The following is a 23,032-nucleotide window of genomic DNA, read 5'->3' as shown; positions in this document are numbered from 1 at the left end:
TTCATGTTCCCCACCCTGGGCCCCCTCCCACCTTTTGTCCCTCTCCCGGGGGCTCCACGGAATCTGCCTTCTCTGTGTGACCATAAGCTTCAGATATTGTAGGGTCAATGTCATAACTCTGGATAAGAAAATAAAAGTAGTGAGAGAAGGCTGTAGTGGACATCTATTTTTGTTTTTTGGTTTTAACACCCAGTATCCATAAGTCTTTCTGGAAAAACTACTTCAGGTGCTCTCTAGGATACTCACCCTATTTTTGAGTCCCAGTCTGTACAAGTAGAGTTGCCTTCCCTCTAGACCTCATTGTAAGGGTGGGTATGTGTGCAGCCTTGGCCAAAAAAAGGAGGTCCGTGGTAAGCCCCCAAATGTCTGATACCCCAGTGCATAGTCTAGGACTCACCTCTGGTTCATGAGCTGCAGGTATCCTGGGGAGGTGTACCACGGCTCCACCAAGGCTATTAATATCAGTGGTGGCACCTTCATCTTGATTGGTGAACTGTACACACTAAGGGCAATATCTTGTATATTCCCTTCAAGCATAGGTGGAAGGAAAGCACCATGATCACCTTCCCCAAAGAGGGGGATGCCATCTTGATGACATCCTTGGAGATACTGTTTTAGTACTCAAAGACACCCCCATGCCTTTTTGATATAAGGCATCAGTGTGCCGTGCAGTTCTCTGGTCAGCCTCAAGGACATGGTGCTTGGATCAGATTGAGGAATGGGGGAGCAGGACAGGGTCAGAATATGGGAATGATGAGGCATGAACTTTGTTCCACTAGTAAGGACATTCTTTCCCTTCACTTTTTCTTTCTTTCCCACTCACTTTAAGACATCTTTTGCTTACTCTCAGCTGTATTTTACCCTGGGAGGTAGGTGGCTGCCTGGTCAACATTCCTACCACTGACAGCTGAGTGGTGCTTTTCCTCTGCAAAAAAAAAAAAAAACAGTCATCAACTGAGCAGCCTGAAAAAATGCCCCGGGAGGGGAACCACTTCCCCAGGGTGCCTTTCTAGTAAGGAAACCTCCATGTCAAGTTTAAAGTATGCTCTCCCGATACATTAACATGACCCACATAACAGATTCTTAAGCAGCTGCTGTGCTGTTCCTGGACCCTACGGCAAGTAGCCCAGGGTCCAGTAGAGCAGCACCTCCGCTCAAATAGTGCCATTCAGGGTTCAGCCCCCTCTAGGAGCCTCTGGTCACTGAGTTCTAAATAATGATTAAGCTGTTGTTTCTTCTTCAGCATTATTTTCAGAAAGTATATCTGTACTTAACGCTCCTCAGGTATAAAAGACCTATCTCCCCTACTTCTCTAAAAGATATAAAACATTCAGTGAGGGGGGAGATGTGGGCTGCAATACATTTTCATTAAGGCTAAGCTAAGCGGCAGAAGACAAAGCCCATCTCCTCAAATTTCATCAGGGAGGAAATGGGCTTTGGGGCGGGGCGGGGGGGTGGCGGGGGTGGAAGGGGCACAATATCTATTTCTCAGCAAGAACTCCAGAGGACTGGTCACCGTTTAGCCAAAGCCAAAGGAAGCAATCAGTAAGAGCTGAACTATCTCCTTCCTTTCCCTTACACATAAGCCCTGAGTTACCCAAAAACCCATGCCCCTGAGTTACCCAAAACCCATGCCCCCAACACAGTACACAGTACACAGAAAAGATACACTATTATTAGATAAATATTTATTGGGGAGAATCAATAATCTTTACAAGGAAGGAGTTATTTCTGGATGGGAAGTCTTCATCCCTGGAAATTCTGGGGAAGTGTTTTCTGTCTAGACAGTAGAGACAGATGTCTGAACACAGGGCCTTCAGCAGTGCTGAGCACAGTGGTGGGTGCCTGGCCAGCTTGACGCCTACGGGTGGGGCTTGGATGGGGCACAGGCTCCCTGTGGGACACTGGTGGGGGATGTTTGTGACACAGTCGCTGGTCCTTGAATGCCATAACTTTCTGGGGGTGTCTCTTCTTATCTCTGATCTGTCTTGTACTACTTGGAGGATAACTCTGGCCAGCAAAGATAGCTTCTTGATGGCAGGACTTGATATTTGTCAGTTTACAGGAGGGAACCCTGTGGTTGAAAGGATGCCCCTGGACAGGCTCTGTCCACACCTGCACTTGCGCCTTTTGCTGAGTTTTCCTAAACTGCACTGGGGAAGGAAGGGGCTCTTGAGAGTAGGTGACATCCATTGCATACTGACACCCCGGTTTCTCATCTAGGAACTTCCTGATGCCTGTCGCGATTTTCTGAGCTTCAGTTGTCCCAGTAAAGGCAGCTCTACTTTTAACTAGGCCTCTGTTCTGCACAGTTGATATGGGGCTGCCCTTTTCCTGGGCATCTTCTTGCCTGTTGTACTTTATCCCAGAAAAAAGCCATTGCAAGAAGTGCTTCATTCTTTTTCTGATATGGCCTTCAGGAAGAGGCTGTCCCTTCTGTGATAGGATCTGGGAAGACTTGCTCGCAAGTGTCTTCTCTAGTACCATCTCCTGAGTAGGGAAACTCTTCCTCTTAAGTTGGGATGTCCCGAACCCTTTAACCCCTCGATCGAGCTCCTCAGCCTTGGGCTCCAGAGGACTCACTCTCTTTGCAGTTGGTGGGAAATTCTTATCCTGGCACCTCCTTAAGGCATGCTTAGGGACCCAAGGTTCCTGCTGCTGCTCCATCCTGATTCCTCTGTCCTCCAAATGGACATGCAGCACCTGGGAAGCTCCCATGTCCCCACCAGAGACACCCTGGGCATGAGTCAGTGAGGCCTCGTAAGTCAAGTTGTCTGAAGCAAGGGATGTGTCAGTGGGTTGGCCTTGACACTGGCTATGCTCCCTGTTCTCCAGTTTAAAGTTTAACTCACTGAACAGTTGTTCTTTAAGGTCTAATGATTTAGGATCTTGGGGGATCTGGTAATTTGGGTGGGGGGCTTCCAGTGGTCACGGTAGTTTCTACTTTATTCTCGTTCACATTTATCATTTGGGAGCTCCCTGGCTTGCTAGTTGCCAACATGCCACTAGTTTTTAATTGAAGAGTATCAAGCTCCTCAGCCGTGAATACCTCCCTAGACCATCTGGGCATTGAAACAGGTTCTGACTTCTCCACCTTTTTGCCCTGTTGCATTTCTCCTTTATCACTGGAACTCACACTCTTATGGTTCGGCTCATATCTGGCCCCAGCTTGCTTTGCAAGCAGCTTTTGGGGATATCTGTTGGCTGGTTGAGTCTGTCTATGACCTGCTTTCCCTGTGATGCAGAGGGAGACAGGCAGACGAGTCTGTCTGGCATCCTTAATTCTCTGAACACCCTCTGCCAGCCCACGGTTGACATCAGAGCGTGGTTGTCTCAGGACCCTCTGTCCTCCTTTGCCCACAGGCGAGGTGGCAGGGAGAGAACGATCCAGGTCAGGGGCTGAATTTGTTGTTCCCACTTTGTCTCCATGGAGAGATGTAGAGCTTCCTCTCAAGGACTTGAAGCTCCCAGATTTGGAGTCTGCCTCAGAAATCACATTGGTTGAGGGGGGCAAGTTGGCATGAGACAAGGACTGGCATGAGGCATCTTTCAATTTAAAGATCTGTATGGATTCAAGGACCTTGCGGGGAAAGGCCCACAACATCCTCATATGAAACCTTTTAATATGGGCTTCCGGCATCTGTTGTGGACTGGAATCAACAAAAGTCAGGTCCTGGAAGGTATTCAGGGGGTAGGCCTCACCCACTGATGATGGCAAACTTCTCTGTTTCGTTTGGGTGTGGGATTTCACAGAAAGAAGCAATGTTTGCTTGATAGCATGCCATGAATTACGCACAGTCTCGGAGCTGACCCTCATGTATGTCCTCCAACTTCTTGCTCAAATGTACTTTTAGGACATTTTCAAGTTGTCTCCGACTTAGACTCTTTGCTGACACCCTTGAATTTTTCTCTAAGAGACTCACCATCTGACTGTTTAGGTCTTTCTCAGAGTCATACCCCAGATCCTTACCTGAAGAGTTCTTTGGGTCATTCAACAGGTGATCTTTTGGGCCATTCTCTAGGCTGTGTCCCAGATCTTTCCCCACATCTTCCTCTAGCTGGAACATTACACCAGGGCTTTCTGGAAGTGAGTTCTCAGGAACAGGCTTCAGTAAGATGGCAATTGATTTAGATTGAGTGACAGATAAAGTGCAGTCTGGCTGTGGTGAAACAGACAGAGCTGGTGGTGCATGACGACAAGCAAAAGCATCGGGGTGATTCATTGCCTGGGACAAATCTGATAAGGGGTTGATATCTTGGGAAAGGGTGGGGTCAAGAGAGAAAACGGTATCCGGAGACAAAGTGGCCTTTCGTGGGAGAACAGGACCTGCTGTCTGAGTGTCATGTGGTAGGAGACGGGGAAAGTCAAGGGGTTGGGGTGGGGAATAGTCCACAGGGAATTTGGAATCCAAGGAAGGAAAAGGCTCTGGTGCCAGAGAATGACCCAATGGGGAGGGTGAAAAAGAGTCAACTAAGGGGGTCATTGGGTTAGGGGAGAGAACGGAGGGGGGCAGTGGGGAAGGCTCAAGCAGAGAGGCTGGTGTTAGGTCCCTTGGAGGGACTGTTGAGAAGGCAGGGGACAGAGTAAACGATGACTCAGTCACAGAAGCTGTGGAAGCCAACGGGGACACAGAGGAAGTAGAATCTTCCAGGGCCTCTGGGAGTAGCAGCCGACTGACCTCAGCAGTTGCATTATTACACACCTCACAGAAGGGGTCTGGACATAAGAGTTGACGCAAGCGGGTGGTGTCATCGTGCCGGCCCAGGGTGCTGCAGAAGACAGGAAGTACAAAGATGCAACCAGGACCAGAACAAGGAAAGGGGGACCTGCTGGCCTGGCAGGGGTGGGGTCACTGGAAGCCTGCTGCCCCTTCACATTGCTCCACATCCATGAGTTCACAACATGCTCAGTAGCCCTCACCTCAAGGCCTTCATCACATACTCATTCCTATGCTACCCCCTGCCATGACTACAGCAGGTTGCACTGAATCCCTGGAATTGCATAGAACATGCTAAGGGGGGATCAGGAAAGAAGGGGAAAGAGTCACCTTTTCAGAATAGAAATCAGCTGCGTTTTCTCCTCTGTTTCTGTCTGGTGACATCTCCAACCTGAGAAACCAGGAGAGTGGGTTGTATGTAATGAAGGTAGAAGCATAGGTATAATAAAGGAGTCCCCTTATGGGAAACCCTTGGGATATTAGACTCTGAAAGACCCAAGAATTAGTAGATGAGGTCAAATGGTCAATGATATTAACATGTGTATGTTGCTTCTTGTAAAGTACTTTCACATGCATTTTATCTCATGTGATGCTCAAAACCACGATGTGAAGCCCAGAGATCAGTGTTGCCTTAGAGAGGGATCTGATCATCCAGGAAGTCAAAGGACTTTTACAAAGTCAGGACACAGAAGTTCTGACTCTTGACATCTCACCTGGCCACCTGTTGGGAAACACCCATTGCCCAGGTCCATCACTGCTTCATGCCCAGCGATGAGCAGAGCAGGGAATCTGAGAAGTGTCTCAGGCTCTGACTGCCTTCCCACAAGCCTCTCCTCTGAGAACTATGGTTTCTGAGAGAAACTGTACCTAGCAGTTGACATCCTCAGAGATCAGGGACCTTGGATCTCCTGGAAAAGGCAGGAAGGGTCACCCTTGGAGAGTTCAGGTGGGATAGGCAGAACCTTACCTTTTGGTGTTCCACCTTTCCTTCTCCTCTTGGCTCTGCGCTGATGCTGAGAACAAAAGAAAAGAATGAAGGGCTGGGGCTCATTTCTCTCACTCTTCTCTAGGAAACTCAGATATTCATTATCCATGAATAATATGACTCTATTTTAATTAACAGAACTTTATGTTCCTTCTTTTTATCAATTTTAAAGGTGTAAAATGCTTTCCATTTTTTTCTTCTTTGACAAACTCAAAGAAGGACTTTCGACTATGAGGTCCACACTTGATATTCTCAGTCAGAAGTCATCTGCCCAAGGAGGGCCTAGCATCTGAGGCCAACAGTTACGTCCATGTCCCTCAGATAGGACCCTGTATCCTGGAGCTCAGGCTCCAGCCTATGGTCAGAGGCTCAGCATTGCTGCTCTGATCAGCCCAGCACAAAGGAAGGCTTTGTCGAGTGATGCCTGACGTGAGAATGTGAGGCATGATCAAGCAATGGGGAACTCTGTTCTCCTGCAGAGATCCCAAACTCTCTAAATAACCCAACCCAGGGCCACAGAATTACTGTTTGGGATTTTATCCTGGAGTCCTCCAAACACTCAGATGGGACATGGGCTTCAACTGGAAGCAGCCGCAGAGCACAGGGAGACCAGCTCGGTGCTTTGTGACCGCCTGGAGGGGTGGGATGGGGAGGGTGGGAGGGAGGGAGATGCTTGAGGGAAGGGATGTGGGAACAGATGTATATGTATGACTGATTCACTTTGTTATAAAGCAGAAACTAATCGAAAAAAATGCACACACACACACAAAAAATGTGGGAATAGAAATGGAAACAACAATAAAGAATCTCCGTTGGGGGCTCACCCAGGGCTGCTTACCTTTCGGATGTCTTTGGTTTTACTAAAGATAGATGAAAATGGCAAGCGCACCAGGTACCACAGGAACAGAAGAAGCAACCCCAACCCGCACAGGACGACGAGGTTTTGGTTAATATCCAAGGATGTTGAGTCACAGCTCGGACATGGGTCAGTAAGCTGTTCAAAAATGAGAGAGCGTTCCATTTTCTGAATTCCGTTTTCTGAATCACAAGGCTGCTTGAAGTTACTGAAGTTATTGAGCAGTCCCAGGCCTGCATCACAGAGCACTGAAGAGTCACAAAGGGTTTCAGAGTGTGGGGGAGGGGACAACATGGAGAGGGTGTGTCCACGGCCCCTCCCCCACCCACCAGTCCAGCAACCCCTTCCGCCCCTGCTGGGCCTTCCAGGTCCCTCTGCCCTACCCTGCCATCCTATTTTCCAACTCCATCCTTTCATGGTTTCATATGTTTACAGTAATGAAATTTTCTGCTTGTCCCATCGGTAACCCAGATACTACCTGGGTCCCCTCTACTGTTTGATAGAAACTTGACTTGGGTCTCACCAATTCCACTGCCTTAAGTGTCTGAAATACTGTCTGGAATTTTTGCTTGTACCCACACATTTATACTCAGGATCATATATGTCCTTAAATCCATCTTTCCTATAGAATCTTTTCACTACGCAAACCCAGTTCTAAAGAACTTAAAAGTTCTTTTATCCAGTTTTGTGAATGTTGACTAGGGAATTTTGCTTTTTTTTGCAGTCAGCCGTTACCATCTTCAGTCAGAGGGGCTGACTCAAATAATTAAAATGAAGAATTCATTATTCAACATTCACAAAACTAAAGTTACTATAAAATAAATGTAAACAAACTTTCACGAGATCTTGAGGATAAGTCTGTAGCACTTATTTTTCTGAAGTTAGTGAAGCTTAAACTGCATAAAGACTTTTAGGACATGCTACACACACACACACACACACACACACACACACACACACACACACACCCTTTGACAAACCAATCTGGTATTTTCAAATCTAAGAATAAAGTGTTTTCTCATTTTATTCCAATCTTCAATCTTTTGTTTTGACCGTACTTCTTCCTACTCTACCTAAAATACAGACAGTCCCTGACTAGGGGACATCAATTTTCTAACATGTGCACAAATCCCTGTCCTAGTCAGTTTAGGCTGCCCTAACAAAACACCATAGACTGGGTGCTTAAACAACAAACACTTATTTCTCATAATCCTGGAGGCTGGGAAGACCGAAATGAAGGCAACAGCAGATTCTGTGTCTGGTGAGACCTACTTCCTGGTTCGTCAACAGCTGTCTTCTCCCAGCAACCCTGCAGAAAAAGTGGGTGAGAGAGCTCTGTGAGGTCTCTTCTATAAGAGCATTAATTCCATCCATGAAGGCTCCACTGTTGTGACCTAATCACCTCCCAAAGGCCCCGTCTCCTAATACTATGATATCATATTGGCCTTAGGGTATCAACATATGAGTTTGGTAGGACACAAATATTCTGTCCATAACACTACCCAAAGGCTGTGCTAAGTCCTCTGGTGGCACGGTGGGACCCAGGAATGTCAAAGCCTTAGAGAAGAATCGAGTCTTGAGCAGCCTTACCTGATTATCCTTGTGGGCCCTGTAAATATAATCTTTTCTTAAGTGTGCCTTGCCACAAAGGTTGAGAAGCTCTGCTCTATATAATCATCCCCATAAATGTTTGAAAATCAACTACCTGCCATGCTTTTTTTCAGGCTCCTCTTGTCAGGTTTAAATAATCCCAGTATTTCCCTCCCCTCTTCCTATATCTTCCTTTCTAAACTCTTTATCTTCATGATAGCTGTTCTCTGAACTGTCTCCTAATTTCTCATGTCTTTCTTAAGCTGTGATGCCCTTTATTTGACACCCATGGCCTAGCACAGTTACTTGATCTCCTGTGAAAGGGTTAGACAGCCTTCAAACCCACAGAGTCTTCTTTCATTTATGCAGGAACAGGTAACCTACCCTGAGGATAAAATCTGCCAAGAGGCACCACTTCCTCCTGACCTTGATATGCAGCCTCAGCCAACTTTTCATTTAATAAATATTTCCTGCTGGAAACTAGGAGACACAAGTACCTGTAAGTCACAGGCTCTGTCCTTAAGGACCTCATGGTGCAGTTTTAGGGGCAAGCCCTACACAGGTCAAGAGTTACATAACCGCACAGGAGAGGTCCCCCGTGGCATTTGTGAATTGGCAAGTGATCTCTGGAATAGATCAGAGAAGGGACAGATGCTATGGGTGATAACTGCTCAGACATTTTATGCTCCTTAGGAAGGTATCCCTGCATGCCTCTCCAATTTTCTGATACAAATTAACGATTCTTGAAGAAGATGGTTAAAGAAGAGCTTTTCTCTTTTAAAAGGGCACATGTTGGCTAGATATCCTTACATACATGTGTGTGCCTTGCATGTAAAACTTACAAGAAGTTTCAATAAAAAGGCTTTTCCCAAAATGTTAATAAGATTCCTTTTCAGAACCTGGTAGAGCTCCTTCAAAATTGAAAGAAACAAAGGACTAAATGTACAGCACTTTTTTTTGCTTTTTTTTTCTTTTTGTACCAACCACAAATAAACTCCATTGGTATTTAGTAGGAGAAGTTCACAGCACTTATCCTTCCTAGACTAACATCAATTATAAATTATAAATTTATTTGTCTAATTTATAAAACATTTTGCTTTCAGCGATCTCAGTGGATTTTCACAAACATCCTGTGATGTAAACAGTACAGGTATTATTGTGCCCATTTTATCAGTAAATAAAACTGAAGTTCAGAGATGGGAAGAAACTTCCTTAGATCGTTCAGCAAGTAAGTAGTAGAGCCCTGCCTACTAAATTCCCCGCATTCTCAATGCTACTATTTTAAACAATATAAATAAGTGACTTCTTAAAAAGTATGCCCCGGTACTAAAATTAAAGTGGTTATGTGATTGAGAATATTCACTTTATCCATTAAATGAGGCCAAATTTGGGAAGTAAAGAAAAGCTGTTTTTGGCATCCTATCACCTCTTAGGTACCTTTTCCTTTTCATTCTTAGCAGCAGTATCTTGATAAGTTTTCTCTATTGCCCTCTTAAAACCTACTTTCAAGAACTCTATTACATATGATTCTCAGTAAGGTATAAATGAATAATAAAAGCTTAAAATGTCATCCCTCCCAGGAACACATGTCACACATTTTACATATATCTGACCCCAAAGCCTTGTAATAAAGCTCTCACCAGAGCATTTCAGGCAGCCATCCTGAGGTGGCAGTGGTGGCTTTCAGTAGAGTGAGATCTTCTCCTCTCCGCCCAATGACATCTTCCCAGTTGACCTTCGTCACTACACAGAAGTCTGGTCCCAGATTTCAGGCTGCCCATGGTTAGATTATCCCCAAGAAAGAGTATTTTCCAAAAGCTCTACTAGAATAGTACGCTGCCTATTGGAGGAGACTCAGTAGGGATAAGTCGTTCGTCTAGGATTGTCACATGTCCTCAGTGCTCTCGCTCACATCCTGGCCACGGTCCCAGGGATGAGCCACGTAGAGGGAGCTTTTTCTAGGTTACCAAAAAGCCTGAAGAACAACAGATTCTAGAGTAGAATCCTTTAAAACTGAACTTAACACTGCCGCTTTAAGATGTTCTTCGTTCATACACACACCACACTTTCGTTGAACTCTACCATGTAGTATTTCTAGTAGAAATATCAAGAAAATAAGGCATTGCCTCTGCCCTCAGGCAGGTCATAGTTCAGTAAGTAAGGCCTGCAAACAACTATAATAAAGTGATATGAACTATAAAAGAAGTAGGAATAAGAACACAATGAAAATACAGATGAAAGAGCAATTAATTCTTCCGCCAGGAGGGAGACGAGAGAGAGGCAGGGAAAATTTCAGACGTGGTGCCAACTGAGATGGGCCTTGTGAGGTCACCTCCTCCTCCTCTCCGTCCTTGCCCTGGCCCTCTTCCTGTTCCTCACCCCCTTCCTCCTCACCCTCCTTTGCTTCTTTCTTTAGACTTTAATTTTTAGAGCAGTTTAAGGTTCACAGCAAAACTGAGCAGAAAACACAGAGCTCCCATATGCCATCTGACCCCCCGCCAACACCCCTCCACACACACACACAACCTCTCCCACTATCAACATCCAGCACCAGGACTTCCCTGGTGGTGCAGTGGTTACGCCTGCCAATGCAGGGGACATGGGTTCAAGCCCTGGACCAAGAAGACCCTACATGCCACGGAGCAGCTAAGCCTGTGCACCACAACTACTGAGGCAGTGCTCTAGAGCCTGTGAGCCACAACTACTGAGCCCGCAAGCCATAACTACTGGAGCCCACACACCTAGAGCCTGTGCTCTGCAACAAGAGAAGCCACTGCAATGAGAAGCCCATGCACCGCAACGAAGGGTAGCCCCCGCTCACTGCAACTAGAGAAAGCCTGCGCGCAGCAAAGAAGACCCAACACAGCAGAAAGGAAGGAAAGGAAAGGAAAGGAAAGAAGGAAGGGAGGGAGGGAGGGAGGAAGGAAATTAAAAAAAAAAAATGCAGCACCAGAGTGGGATATTTGTTACAATCATACCTACATGGACACATCATTATCACCCAGAGCCCATAGTTTACGTGAGTTAGACAAGTGTATAGTGACATGTCTCCACCATTGTAGTATCACACAGAGTAGTTTCGCTGCCCTGGAAATCCTCTGTGCTCTGCCTCTTCACTGCATCCTCCACCCTAACCCCTGGCAACCACCAATCTTTTTACTGTCTCCAGTGTTTTGCCTTTTCCAGAATGTCATATAGTTGAAATCATACAGTGTGTAGGTAGCCTTTTCAGATTGGCTTCTTTCACTTAGTAATATGCATTTAAGGTTCCTGCGTGTATTTTCATGGCTTAATAGCTCATTTTATCAGTGCTGAATAAATACTATTCAGTTGTCTGGATGTACCACAGTTGATTTATCCATTCACCTTAGACATCTTGTTGCTTCCCAGTTTTGGCACCTATGAATAAAGCTCCTATAAACTCTTTTTCTTAAAAAAGCACGTTGTTGAGGCATAATTCACATACCATATAATTCACCCACTAACAGTGTACAGTTCAATGACTTTTAGTATATTCACAATGTTGTGCATCCATCACTACAATCAATTTGGGAACATTTTCATCACTCTAGAAAAGAAACTCTGTTCCCCCTAGCCTTCACCCTTCAATCTCATCACTCCCCAGCCCTAGGTTACCACTAATCGACTTTCTCTATAGATTTGTCAATTCCAGACATTCATATAAATGGAATTATACAATATGTGGCCTTTTATATCTGGCTTCTTTCACTTAGCATAATGTTTTCAAGGTTAGTCCATGTTGTTACATGTATCAGCACTTCACTTCTTTTCATGGCAAGTAATATTTCATTTTATGGATATACCACATTTTGTTTATACACTGATCAGCTGATGAACATTTGGTTTGTTTCCACTTTCAGCTATTATGAATGAAGCTGCTATGAACATCTGTGTACACATTTTGGTGCAGACATATGTTTTCATTTCTTGCTTATTCATTTTTGCAATAACTTAAAGTCACACTTTGTCTAAGTTTGTTGTTTTCTGAGATTTTGGTAACATAACCATATCAGACTCCCTATGAAATGCAAGGTTTGGAGTCTAAATGCAGTTTTTGTCAAATGTCTGGGTGCATCAATTTGCCCTCCTGCCAACACTCTCAAAATTAGCCCTTGAGTCAGCAGGAATGATGGTGATGCATAATGCTTAACATTTAAAAGTAATGAACACCTTATGTTCTCAAGTTCCTATTAGAAAATCAGAGGAGGGTGTGGGAAGAGAAAGTGCAATCCAGCTAAAGTAAACATGAGCAAACCTATAACATATATAAAAGTGCATGTGTGGTCACACTAAAGCATTGAGCATGTGTCTGAGGATGAGAGTAGCAAAAAAAATTAGGCTGAGAAAGAAGGGGACTCAACTGTGAATGACTTTGAATGACAGTTTAAGAAGCCTGAACTCTGGACCAAGGGAGTGGGAAGCTAAGGTTTTCATAACCAGAAGAATGGCATTCCCAGATCTCTGTTTTGAAAAGATGACTGGCAAGGTGACTGAGAGTTGGGGGAAACATGCAAATTATATCACATAGGACTCTTTCTCTTGCAGATGATAGAAAACCTAATGAATTCTAGCTTGAGCAAAAATTTTAATTTACTGGCTTCTATTTCTCTATAACACAGGAGCAGATTCAGTTTCTGACTTGCTACCTCTTGGTTCTGCTTTCTTGGTGTTGACTCATTCTCAAGCCACTTCTCTTATAGTCCCAAGGTGGCATCCAGCCAGGAAAAACAGAATTGTTGTCCCAGTTTCTCAACCAAAGTCCCAACATTCAAGTGACTGGGACCAGCTCATGTCATAAGAACACCCATGAAATAATTACTGGGAACCAGAGAATACTACTGGCCTAGTCTAGGTCAGTGCTACTCAAAGTGTGGCCCGTGGACCAATGCCTGTTTCCACATTTTTGTTACCATCTACAACAAGATAAGTTTAGACAATGGAATATTACTCAGCCATAAAAATAAACGAAATTGAGTTTTTTGTCATGAGGTAGATGGACCTAGAGTCTGTCATACGGAGTGAAGTAAGTCAGAAAGAGAAAAACAAATACCATATGCTAACACATAGATATGGAATCTAAACAAACAAAAATGGTTCTGAAGAACCTAGGGGCAGGACAGGAATAAAGACACAGAGAATGGACTTGAGGACATGGGGAGGGGGAAGGGTAAGCTCGAATGAAGTGAGAGAGTGGCATGGACATATATACACCACCAAATGTAAAACAGATAGCTAGTGGGAAACAGCCGCATAGCACAGGGAGATCAGCTCGGTGCTTTGCGGCCACCTAGAGGGTTGGGATAAGGAGGGTGGGAGGGAGATGCCAGAGGGAGGAGATATGGGGATATATGTATATGTATAGCTGATTCACTTTGTTATACAGCAGAAACTAACACACCGTTGTAAAGCAATTATACTCCAATAAAGATGTTAAAAAAAAGGTAAGTATAGAAACTGAGGATGGTTAGAAACTTGTACTGCAATTTGAGAGAGTCATTAAATTTAATAATAAAAACTGAGGCTTATATTTTGTATGTCATAGTTCGTGTGTCATTTTTCCAGTGATTCATTTTTACTATATTTTATACAAGTACCAGTCCAGAGTGGATGAGGGTGTGGGAGATGAAGCAAACTGGTCCTTCACCACAGATAGTCTGAGAAACCGTGGTCTCACATACATGGTCCACTGTGAAGCCTGCGGGTGAATCAACATTCTGGAAGCACACAGGGAGACTTTGGGGAGATCTTCCCCCCTCGCCATGAAAGAAGGCAAAAATAAATGTCCACTATAATGGGGATCTTAGTTGGAGAGAGGAAGGACATTCCCAGACTTACTTTAGCTCTCTTATTTTCTCAAGCTTTTGTCCACGTTGATCTGCCCTTATTCAGAGCCCCTAGTAAGAATTTACTCTGCATAAGCTTTGGATATGGCCAGTTTAATAGGCTAAACATTACATGGGCATTCACCTACCTTGCCCATTAAAACTTTTATTACTAGAATCAAAGCATTTGAATGGCTCTCTTAAGCCATTAAGAGAAAAACAACTTTGAGCTAGACTAACACAAGGTAATTACTAAGCTGAGTGAAATTCCTCTGCCATGCTCTTGGCACTGAGGTATGGAAACTCTACAGCCCTATAAGAAGTCTGAAGGAAAAAAATGTTTTATACAAATTTCAGGGGTCTAAGTTTCTCATTAAAAGTACATTTTAGAAAGTTGTTTTAACTTGCTAGGGCAGTTGTACGGCAAGCAGACGGATGTAGCAATTTGTCAAACTGCAACTTTCATCTCTCTTTTAAAATAATATGGAAACAATAAAAACACAATTAAAACTAAAATTAAAAAAGCATAATCTGAAAGAGTATTTTGATTTTTTTCTAATTAAAGCTCTGCAATTAAAATTTTGCTGGAGAACAACCTGTGTTTTTAATCTCACAAAGGGCTAATAAATGCACAGAATTTGAGATGTCTGCTAAAACTCAGAGCTGGAAGTGACCTTGGAGAACCTTCTAGTCTGGCTTTCTCATTTTACAAATTGGAAACTGAGGCCAGAGGAGGTTTATTTCTTTTTTCCTTAATCCTTTCTTTCGTGTGTGTGCATGTGTGTGTTTTCTCTTGGTGTCTGCACATAATTTAGTCACTCAATATAGGACTTTCTTCTTTCCAGTATGAAGACAAGGACTCAACAAACACCAAAGTTTATGCAGTACTACCTCGAAATCTGCAATTTTTGCCTAAGTGAACTTCACAAACCATTGAGATAGTAATGCATTTTTGTGAAAACCAAATGGAAATACAGCATGTGCCTTCATGCCTTCTGCAATAAAATAAGCTGAATGTAACTTCAGTATTCTTTGGTGACCCCAGCTTAGTCTAATAAACAGCTGTGATACTGCAGAGGAGCAGGTGTAGGCGGTCTGGGACATGGACACAAATGTGCATTGTCTCCAGCAGTGCCCCACAAACCTGCTATCATTTTAAAAATCCATCACCTGTATTTTAGGAGTTTACCTGTTTTTCATATAAACACAACAATTGTTTGTCAAATATACGTGCAAAACTGACCTATGACAGAACTGCCTTTAGCAGGTCACAGGGCTACCCTAAAGAGTTAATGTAGTTTGGATCACTTTTATCCCCTCAGGGGGTGAGGGAACGACAGGAAGGAAATGGAATATAACAAATAATATAAGATTTGGTGGGTACTTAATTTGTGCCCCAAACTTTCACTCATTTCATTTCTTAACTATCTTGTGAGAGAAGAAATATTTCTCTCACTCACAGATAACAAGACTGAGCCCCAGAAAGATTAAATAACTTGCCCAAGGCCATAAGAGCTAAAAAGTGAAAAAGTAAGGATTTGAACCAAGCTTGCTTTGGTCCCAGACGTGCGTCTTCAGTCCACACAATACTGTCTCAGAGAGTAGAGTCACTGGGTGTTGATCACTGACTTCATTTTAACATGCCAGGAGCTGTATTTTGCTGTATAACAAACCACACCAAAAATTAGTGGTTTAAAACAATGAACATTTTATTTGCTCATAATTCTGCAATCTGGGTTGGGCTTGGCTGGGTGAGCCTTCTGTTGATCTTACTGAAGGCTACTCACGTGGATTCATCCAGCTGGCAGGTCAGCAGGGGCCTGGGCTTGACTGAGACACTGGGATGGCCAGGCTTGTCTCTCAGGGCCTCTCCCTCTTATGTGGCTTTTCTGACAGCCTCTCCACATAGCTGTAGCAGGCTAACAGAATTCTTATAAAGCAGATCATGGCTCTGAAGAGAACAAAAGCAGAACTTCTTAAAGCTTGGAACAAGAACTGATAGAGCATCACTCTGCCACTTCCAGTTAATTAAAATAAGTCATACTCCCAACTCAGGTTCTAAGAAAGAGGACTACACAGAGGCAAATACTGGGAGATCACGGGGGGCCAACAATGTAACAGTGGTCGCTATACTCTTCTTGAACTGCGGCACAATCAACTGTAAAAGTTGCTGTTTCTTCTATACCTTCCATTTTTCTTATGTCCAGTTTTTCACTCTTTTCCTGTTTGTTTCTCCACTTTATCCTACCACTTCTTAGCTTTTCTGCATTGTAACTGGCCTTCCCTAGGCAGCCACAAATAAAGGATGCCTCTCCTTCAGAGCAGTGAACTGACCAATCGCATCTTGTCAACCCTTTTCTTCAGGTCATCAGTCTTTGCTAAAAGTGTTCTACTGACAGAGGTTTCTTTGTCTAGGTTTTTGTTTCATTTTGCTTTGCTTTATAAACTGGGTTCAAAGCTGGAAGTCTAATGTAAAGGAAATAGGACATTACTGCCTCAAGAAGCAACTTAAGTGAGTACATTTAAAAGCTTCACCCTTATAAATAAAAGTTAGAATGTATCATACTCCTCTTCAGTTTTACCTGCAAGAAGGCAACATGTCCAGTTCAATGGCCAAGGCAACAAATCAATGTTTATCATGTTTTACATGCTTTAAATTCCTTTAGCAGTCATTCACCAGGGCAGAGAAGGAAGAGAGGCCTGTAGGAATTAGATAAATTCCAGCATTACAATTCTAGTTCACAGCAGGTTGCTTCTTACACGTAGCTAAAATGAGATCCGATTAAATTTCCATTGAATCATTCAACCTGTCTGATCACTGCTTTCTGCTGTCAGGAGAGCATTAATGTCAGCATTCGGCCTTTGCTCATCGTGTGGGAGAAGGATGTGTGTAGGGGGTGGAGGGTGGCTTGGGCATGGCTGGGGGGAGGAATGAGGGACGGCTTCTTAGTAAGGTCTGAGAAAGAGGGAGGTTGCTTTATTTGTTGAGATGGGGTGATTCAACTCCCAAAGTGAATTCTGAGAGACAGCTGCACACAGAAGAGAGATGGTGATTAGAACTAATTATTGTTGTTGTAGATGTTTTGCATTTCTATAGCACTTTGTATTTACAAAGAATTTTGTAATCGCTTATTAACTTTCCTGCACCAGAACCTTGTGACATGGGCAACAGGACCACAGATGTTTGTATTTGTCTTCTGGGAAGAATTTTGAGCTGCTTCGGCCATATACTAGAATTAAGGGATCAAAATCCTTATTGCACCTCTTTTACTTCCTTTGTGACTTTGAGAATCTGAATAAGAAGAACTTGAACACTGTTATTCTCTAATTTTACTATGAAGAGTAACTCATGAAGATGGTTTAGTACTTTGCTAAATTAAAAAAAGATATTATATATAGGTACATAATAACAATACTAACTTCTCAAAAATTGTTTTCTTCAGATTTAAAAAAAATAAAATTAATAATAGTGTCTATATCATATTTTTACATATCAAGTGTTTAGCATAGTGCCTAACGTATTTACCTAATGAGTGCTTAATACATGTTATCCATTATTAATACTGTAACAAGACCCACGTAACATATGCATTTTTATGCATATGGAGAATTTGTTTTATGGAGAATTTAATTTGAAGAAAGGTTTCTATGGCATAAAAGAGCATGAAAGCCACTGATTCTGGACAAACTATTTTCAGATGAGTAAATTGAAGATTTTTTAATATAAAAATCAAGGTAATCTGATTTGAAAAATTAAAAGACCCAGCAATAAGGTTTTGTTTTTTCATTCTTGAAAAGTGTCAATCTTCTGGAACTCACTCCAGTTTGCCACAGTCCTCACCATTCCCTAAAGTGTCCCTGATGCAGAAGCTAAGTATCAAGAGTAGCACTAAACTCCCAAAATGATGAGTCTGGCATACCATGGAAATACACCTGACCTTCTCCCTGCATTTGTGTTACTTGCCTGTCACTGAAGGCAATTGAACTTGAGTCCTCAGATTTGCAATAGATGTGTTTCTGTGAAGTATTGGGGAAAAAATATTGTTTACAAATTAAACTTTATCTGAAATGTATGCAGTTTGCTAATCAGAGGAATCAACTGTAACTATAAACTAATTCTTTTGTACATCAAATGAGCACCCTTGATTAAATTTCTATTCCCTTGACAAGAGCTACATCTTAGCCTGGCATATAATTCTGAGAGCTCAGCTTGTCCTATTAAAATTCTGTAAAAATTCCTTCCTTTTATTATCATGACATTTCCTTTTGCACAGGAGAAGCTTGGGTTCAGTGTGATTATTCTTCCTTTGCAAGTCATCTTTTTGTTTGGCTTTCTTTTCCTGCATGGATAAGATCATAGTTCTTACAGTTTTTATCACGAAAATAAAACTGTTGCCAAGAAAATAAAACTGTTGTCAAGTTGAAGACTGAACAACATTAAATTAATTTTTGCCAGGGGCATGGTGAGGTCATTAGAGCAGTAGATTTGGAACTTTTTTTTCACCCTAGCAAGTTTTCCTTTGTGTATATAGTTTTAAAAAACTTTTATTGGCGTATTGATTTCATATAAAATTTATACATGCTAAGTGGTAAACAGTTCAATGATTTTTGGTTTCAGAACATTTTCATCATCCCCCAAAGCCCCTTTGTCCTCATTTGCAGTTAATCACTGCTCCCACTCACCCCAGCCCTAGCCAAGCTTGAGCCAGAAATATACTTGCCCCAGTTATGACCTCAACCTTGGGGAGGTATTGGCCCTCCTTAATCACTCATCACTGAGGTCATCACCTCCACCAGCAACGCCTTTGGACATAGGTGTTGCCAACCACTCCACATGGAGTGAACTCCCTTCCACCAAAGCACAGCCTGCCTGCTGCCCTGGCAGAACCTTACTGAGCTGAAGGGGGTGGGGAGTGATTGGAGCTGCTTCAGCTGAGAATGCGTCAGACTCCCACTGTTGCTACTTAAAGTTCAGCTGTTTTTTAAGCACAAATGTTTCACAGATGATTGTTTGCACTTGTTTTGGGGAAAAGGATTTGCTGACCTCATCAGCCATTAGCCAGGAGGCTCACTTTTATGTTGTTTTTCTCAGTGATAGCAATTGCCAACTGATTAGAACTTTGTAATCTGTGGCTATCTCTTTTTATCATATCTTTATCTCTGTTCCTTCTGCTCTGCAGTGCCTTTGAGATAGGCTTTAGTTAGCTATTGCAAGGTTAGATTTCTTTAAGTTTGTGTTGTGTCCTTGCTCTTTACCTTTTTACATCACTCTGGCATCTCAGTTCTATTTTTATTGTTTTTTTAAAAATAATTTTATCAAGTTACTTTCTTCTGTGTTTTTGCAAATGTGCTTTAAAAGTTTTTATCTGATTTCATAGTATTAATAATAATTTTTCTCTGTATTTTTGGAGCAAGAATATTCTTTGATTTTCAAGTGCTGCATGTTATATAATTTTCCTGATTACTCAACTTTGAACAAAGAAGATACATTCCGGTCTGATATTTGCCAGCTGATAGGACCCATATTCTATTTGGATTTTCTCACCATCCACCAATGTACCGTCAGAATTCTCTTTCAGGAAATAAGCTAGAGGCAAGCAGATGCGCACATCCCTAGCATTTAAGTTTTAATATCTAGAAGACATTTATCCAGTTCAACATTACTTTATTGAGGCATGACTTTGTTCCCAGTGCCTGGTTTTCGAACTATGAGATAGTATATTTGTTACTGAAAACTTTGAATCAGCATGAAGCTCTTGCTTTCCTGGAAGTAGAGCATGGGGAATCCAGTCTCCAAAGTGGATTGCTTCCTCTTTCTGCCCCCACCTACTCATGCCTTGACACCACAGGGTACAATATTGATGGGCCCTTGAGCTCATGGCCAAGTTCAGTCACTGGGTGTTATAGGACTCCAGGGTGAATCTAGGAATGAAACACTGAAGAATCCTCAGGGAAGAATTTCCTTAGGGAGGAAGATTCCCCTCAGGAACTAGGTCTTTAATATAATGGTTCATGTTTGTGGTTGTGTTGCTGTCTTTCAAAGACACTCATATGAGCTCACCGGCCCAACCCCATTACAGTTAGAACTAATTCCTCCCAATGACTAAAAAACATCTTTGATATCATTGATTTATATCTTTAGTTTCCTCTGCTATTGTGTTTTCCTACCACATTGGTATTAAGTCGGAGGGGAAAATTAGCAACCTGCTACCATATACTAAACATATCCAAGTATTGGCTAACTAATGAAATGTTTTCATGTTCAGAGGGAATTTTTTTCTATGACCCTTAAGATTTTTAGCTTAAATCCCTGAAAAATACATTTTCTGCTCTAGTTTATATACACAGAAATATCTTGGAGGAGTGTGTGCTAGAGCAGCGAATATCAAATTTTAATATACAGTGCTTCTAAAACTTTAATGTGTGTATGAATCTCCTGGGGATGCTGTTAAAATGCAGATTCTGCAGTTCTCACAGGCTCCCTGGTGATGTGGATACCACTCTTAAGAGCACTACGGTGCTAGAAGAGCTGGCATGCGATGTCCATGATTTGGAGCCCAAATCACTCATATTTGAATTACCATTCCGGAAGACACAAACAAGGAAAATTCTGCAACATCTCCATTTCCAGACTCATCAAGGGCCTAGTGCTCTGTGACCCCTGCCTCCAAAGCAGAGACTGTCACCAAAGAATTACTCCATCAATACTCGTGTGCCGGACTTCCCTGGTGGCGCAGTGGTTGAGAGTCCGCCTGCCGATGCAGGGGACACGGGTTCGTGCCCCGGTCCGGGAGGATCCCGCGTGCCACGGAGCGGCTGGGCCCGTGAGCCATGGCCGCTGAGCCTGCGCATCCGGAGCCTGTGCTCCACAGCGGGAGAGGCGACAACAGTGAGAGGCCCGCCTACTGCAAAAAAAAAAAAAAAAAAAAAAAAATTCAGGCAGTCCTCTGAGGCCATGGATACAGGAGGAGGAGATTACAGAGCTCCGGAAAGGATTTCTGAAAAGAATGCAATAATAGCCAAGGGTGTATTTGGAGCTATGGGAAAAGAAACTATGGTTAAAAAGGTTGGCTCTGCTCTACAAGAGCTGAATTGTTGATGTTTTCGCATTCAATAAAAATAAATACCCTTATTGATTTGGAAGATTTAACAGTCAATAAAAATAAATGCCCCGGGACTTCCCTGGTGGCACGGTGGTTAAGAATCCACCTGCCAATGCAGGGGACACGGGTTCGAGCCCTGGTCCGGGAAGATCCCACATGCCACAGAGCAACTAAGCCCGTGTACCACAGCTACTGAGCCTGCACTCTAGAGCCCGTCAGCCACAACTACTGAGCCCGCATGCCACAACTACTGAAGCCTGCACACCTAGAGCCCGTGCTCCACAACAAGAGAAGCCACCACAATGAGAAGCCTGCGCACCGCAACAAAGAGTAGCCCTGCCCGCCGCAACTAGAGAAAGCCTGTGTGCAGCAATGAAAACCCAACGCAGCCAAAAATAAATTTAAAATAAATAAATAAATGCCCCTATTGATTTGGACGATATGTTGTAGAAGACCCCTCAAAATAGATTCCGTTGTAGTCTTTTGTAGTCTTTTGCATGGTGTTAAACTTAAATCAGAGTTAATTTTCAGGATAAGACTGCTTTTATTCCCCTGCCTGCTTGTCATCCACTATATTCTACACCTCTCCTCCAGCATAATTACTTTCTTAGTCTAATATTTTCTTTGGAGAATCTTCTTCATGATCGACAATTTCAGTTTTGGGTTATGCCCGTAGCTCAGAATTACTAGGCATTTAGCTAGAAATGCCTAAAGAGTAAACTTGAGCCCTCACATAAAACAAAGATAATGGTGTCATTTTCAGGGATAGCGCCATCTGAAACTAGCCTGCTGGGATTATTTGTCCAGTGGGTACAGGTAGGAAAGCAATGTGCCCAGGAAGCTTTAAAGGCCTTAGATGTTTGGAAAAAGCAGATTAACACAAGTACCACTGACACCAATTCTATAGCCTGGGACAAATCATTGTAGTGGTTTTGTTTGTTTTTTATTGGAGAATAATTGCTTTACAATGTTGTGTTATTTTCTGCTGTACAATGAAGTGAATGAGCTATATGTATACATATATCCCTTCCCTCTTGGACCTCCCGTCCCCCCATCTAGATCATCATCTAGATCATCACAGAGCACCGAGCTGAGCTCCCTCTGCTATACAGCAGGTTCCCACTAGCTATCTATTTTACACATGGTAGTGTATTCATGTTAAACCTAATCTCCCAATTCATTCCACCCTCCCCTTTCCTCCCTGTGTCCACATGTCCGTTCTCTACATCTGCATTTCTATTCCTGCCCTATAATTATGTTCATCTGTATCATTTTTCTAGATTCCATATATATGCGTTAATATACGATATTTTTCTCTTTCTGACTTATTTCACTCTGTATGACAGATTCTAAGTCCATCCATATCGTTACAAATGACCCAATTTCATTTCTTTTTATGGCTGAGTAATACTCCATTATATATATGTACCACATTTTTATCCATTCATCTGTCGATGGACATTTAAGTTGCTTCCATGGCTATTGTAAATAGTGCTGCAATGAAATTGGAGTGCATGTGTCTTTTTTTTTTTTTTTTTTCCGGTTCGTGGGCCTCTCACTGCTGCGGCCTCTCCCATTGCGGAGCACAGGCTCCAGACGCGCAGGCTCAGCGGCCATGGCTCACGGGCCCAGCCGCTCTGCGGCATGTGGGATCTTCCCGGACCGGGGCACGAAGCCGCGTCCCCTGCATCGGCAGGCGGACTCTCAACCACTGCGCCACCAGGGAAGCCATGTCTTTTTGAATTATGGTTTTCTCAGGGTATATGTCCACTAGTGGGATTGCTGGGTCATATGGTAGTTCTATATTTAGTTTTTTAAGGAAACTCCATACTGTTCTCCATAACTAAAAATTAGATTGCACTTATGTCTTAAAATAGGTCAGCTCATTAGGATAATGTTCAAGTTTTGTATATCCTCTACCAAAAAAACAATCTTTT

At 42.9% G+C, this 23,032-nt stretch overlaps 1 protein-coding gene across 1 annotated transcript; it reads right to left on the bottom strand.

Moving 5' to 3' along the window:
- Nucleotides 1–1,399: 1,399 nt before the first annotated feature.
- LOC309798742 (spermatogenesis-associated protein 31D1-like) lies at nucleotides 1,400–16,212 on the bottom strand. Its single transcript, XM_082611303.1, is given in 7 exon segments — nucleotides 1,400–2,898; nucleotides 2,900–3,803; nucleotides 3,805–4,770; nucleotides 5,049–5,109; nucleotides 5,686–5,731; nucleotides 6,542–7,868; nucleotides 15,780–16,212. Coding segments are annotated over 6 exon segments (3,564 nt in total). The 5' UTR covers nucleotides 6,977–7,868; nucleotides 15,780–16,212; the 3' UTR covers nucleotides 1,400–1,746.
- Nucleotides 16,213–23,032: the final 6,820 nt, after the last annotated feature.

This window comes from Mesoplodon mirus, assembly GCF_964341445.2.
Source record: "Mesoplodon mirus genome assembly, chromosome: 1".
Lineage (NCBI taxonomy): Eukaryota > Metazoa > Chordata > Mammalia > Artiodactyla > Ziphiidae > Mesoplodon > Mesoplodon mirus.
Note: the sequence above shows the minus strand (reverse complement) of the source record. Positions and strands in the feature narration are given on the sequence as shown.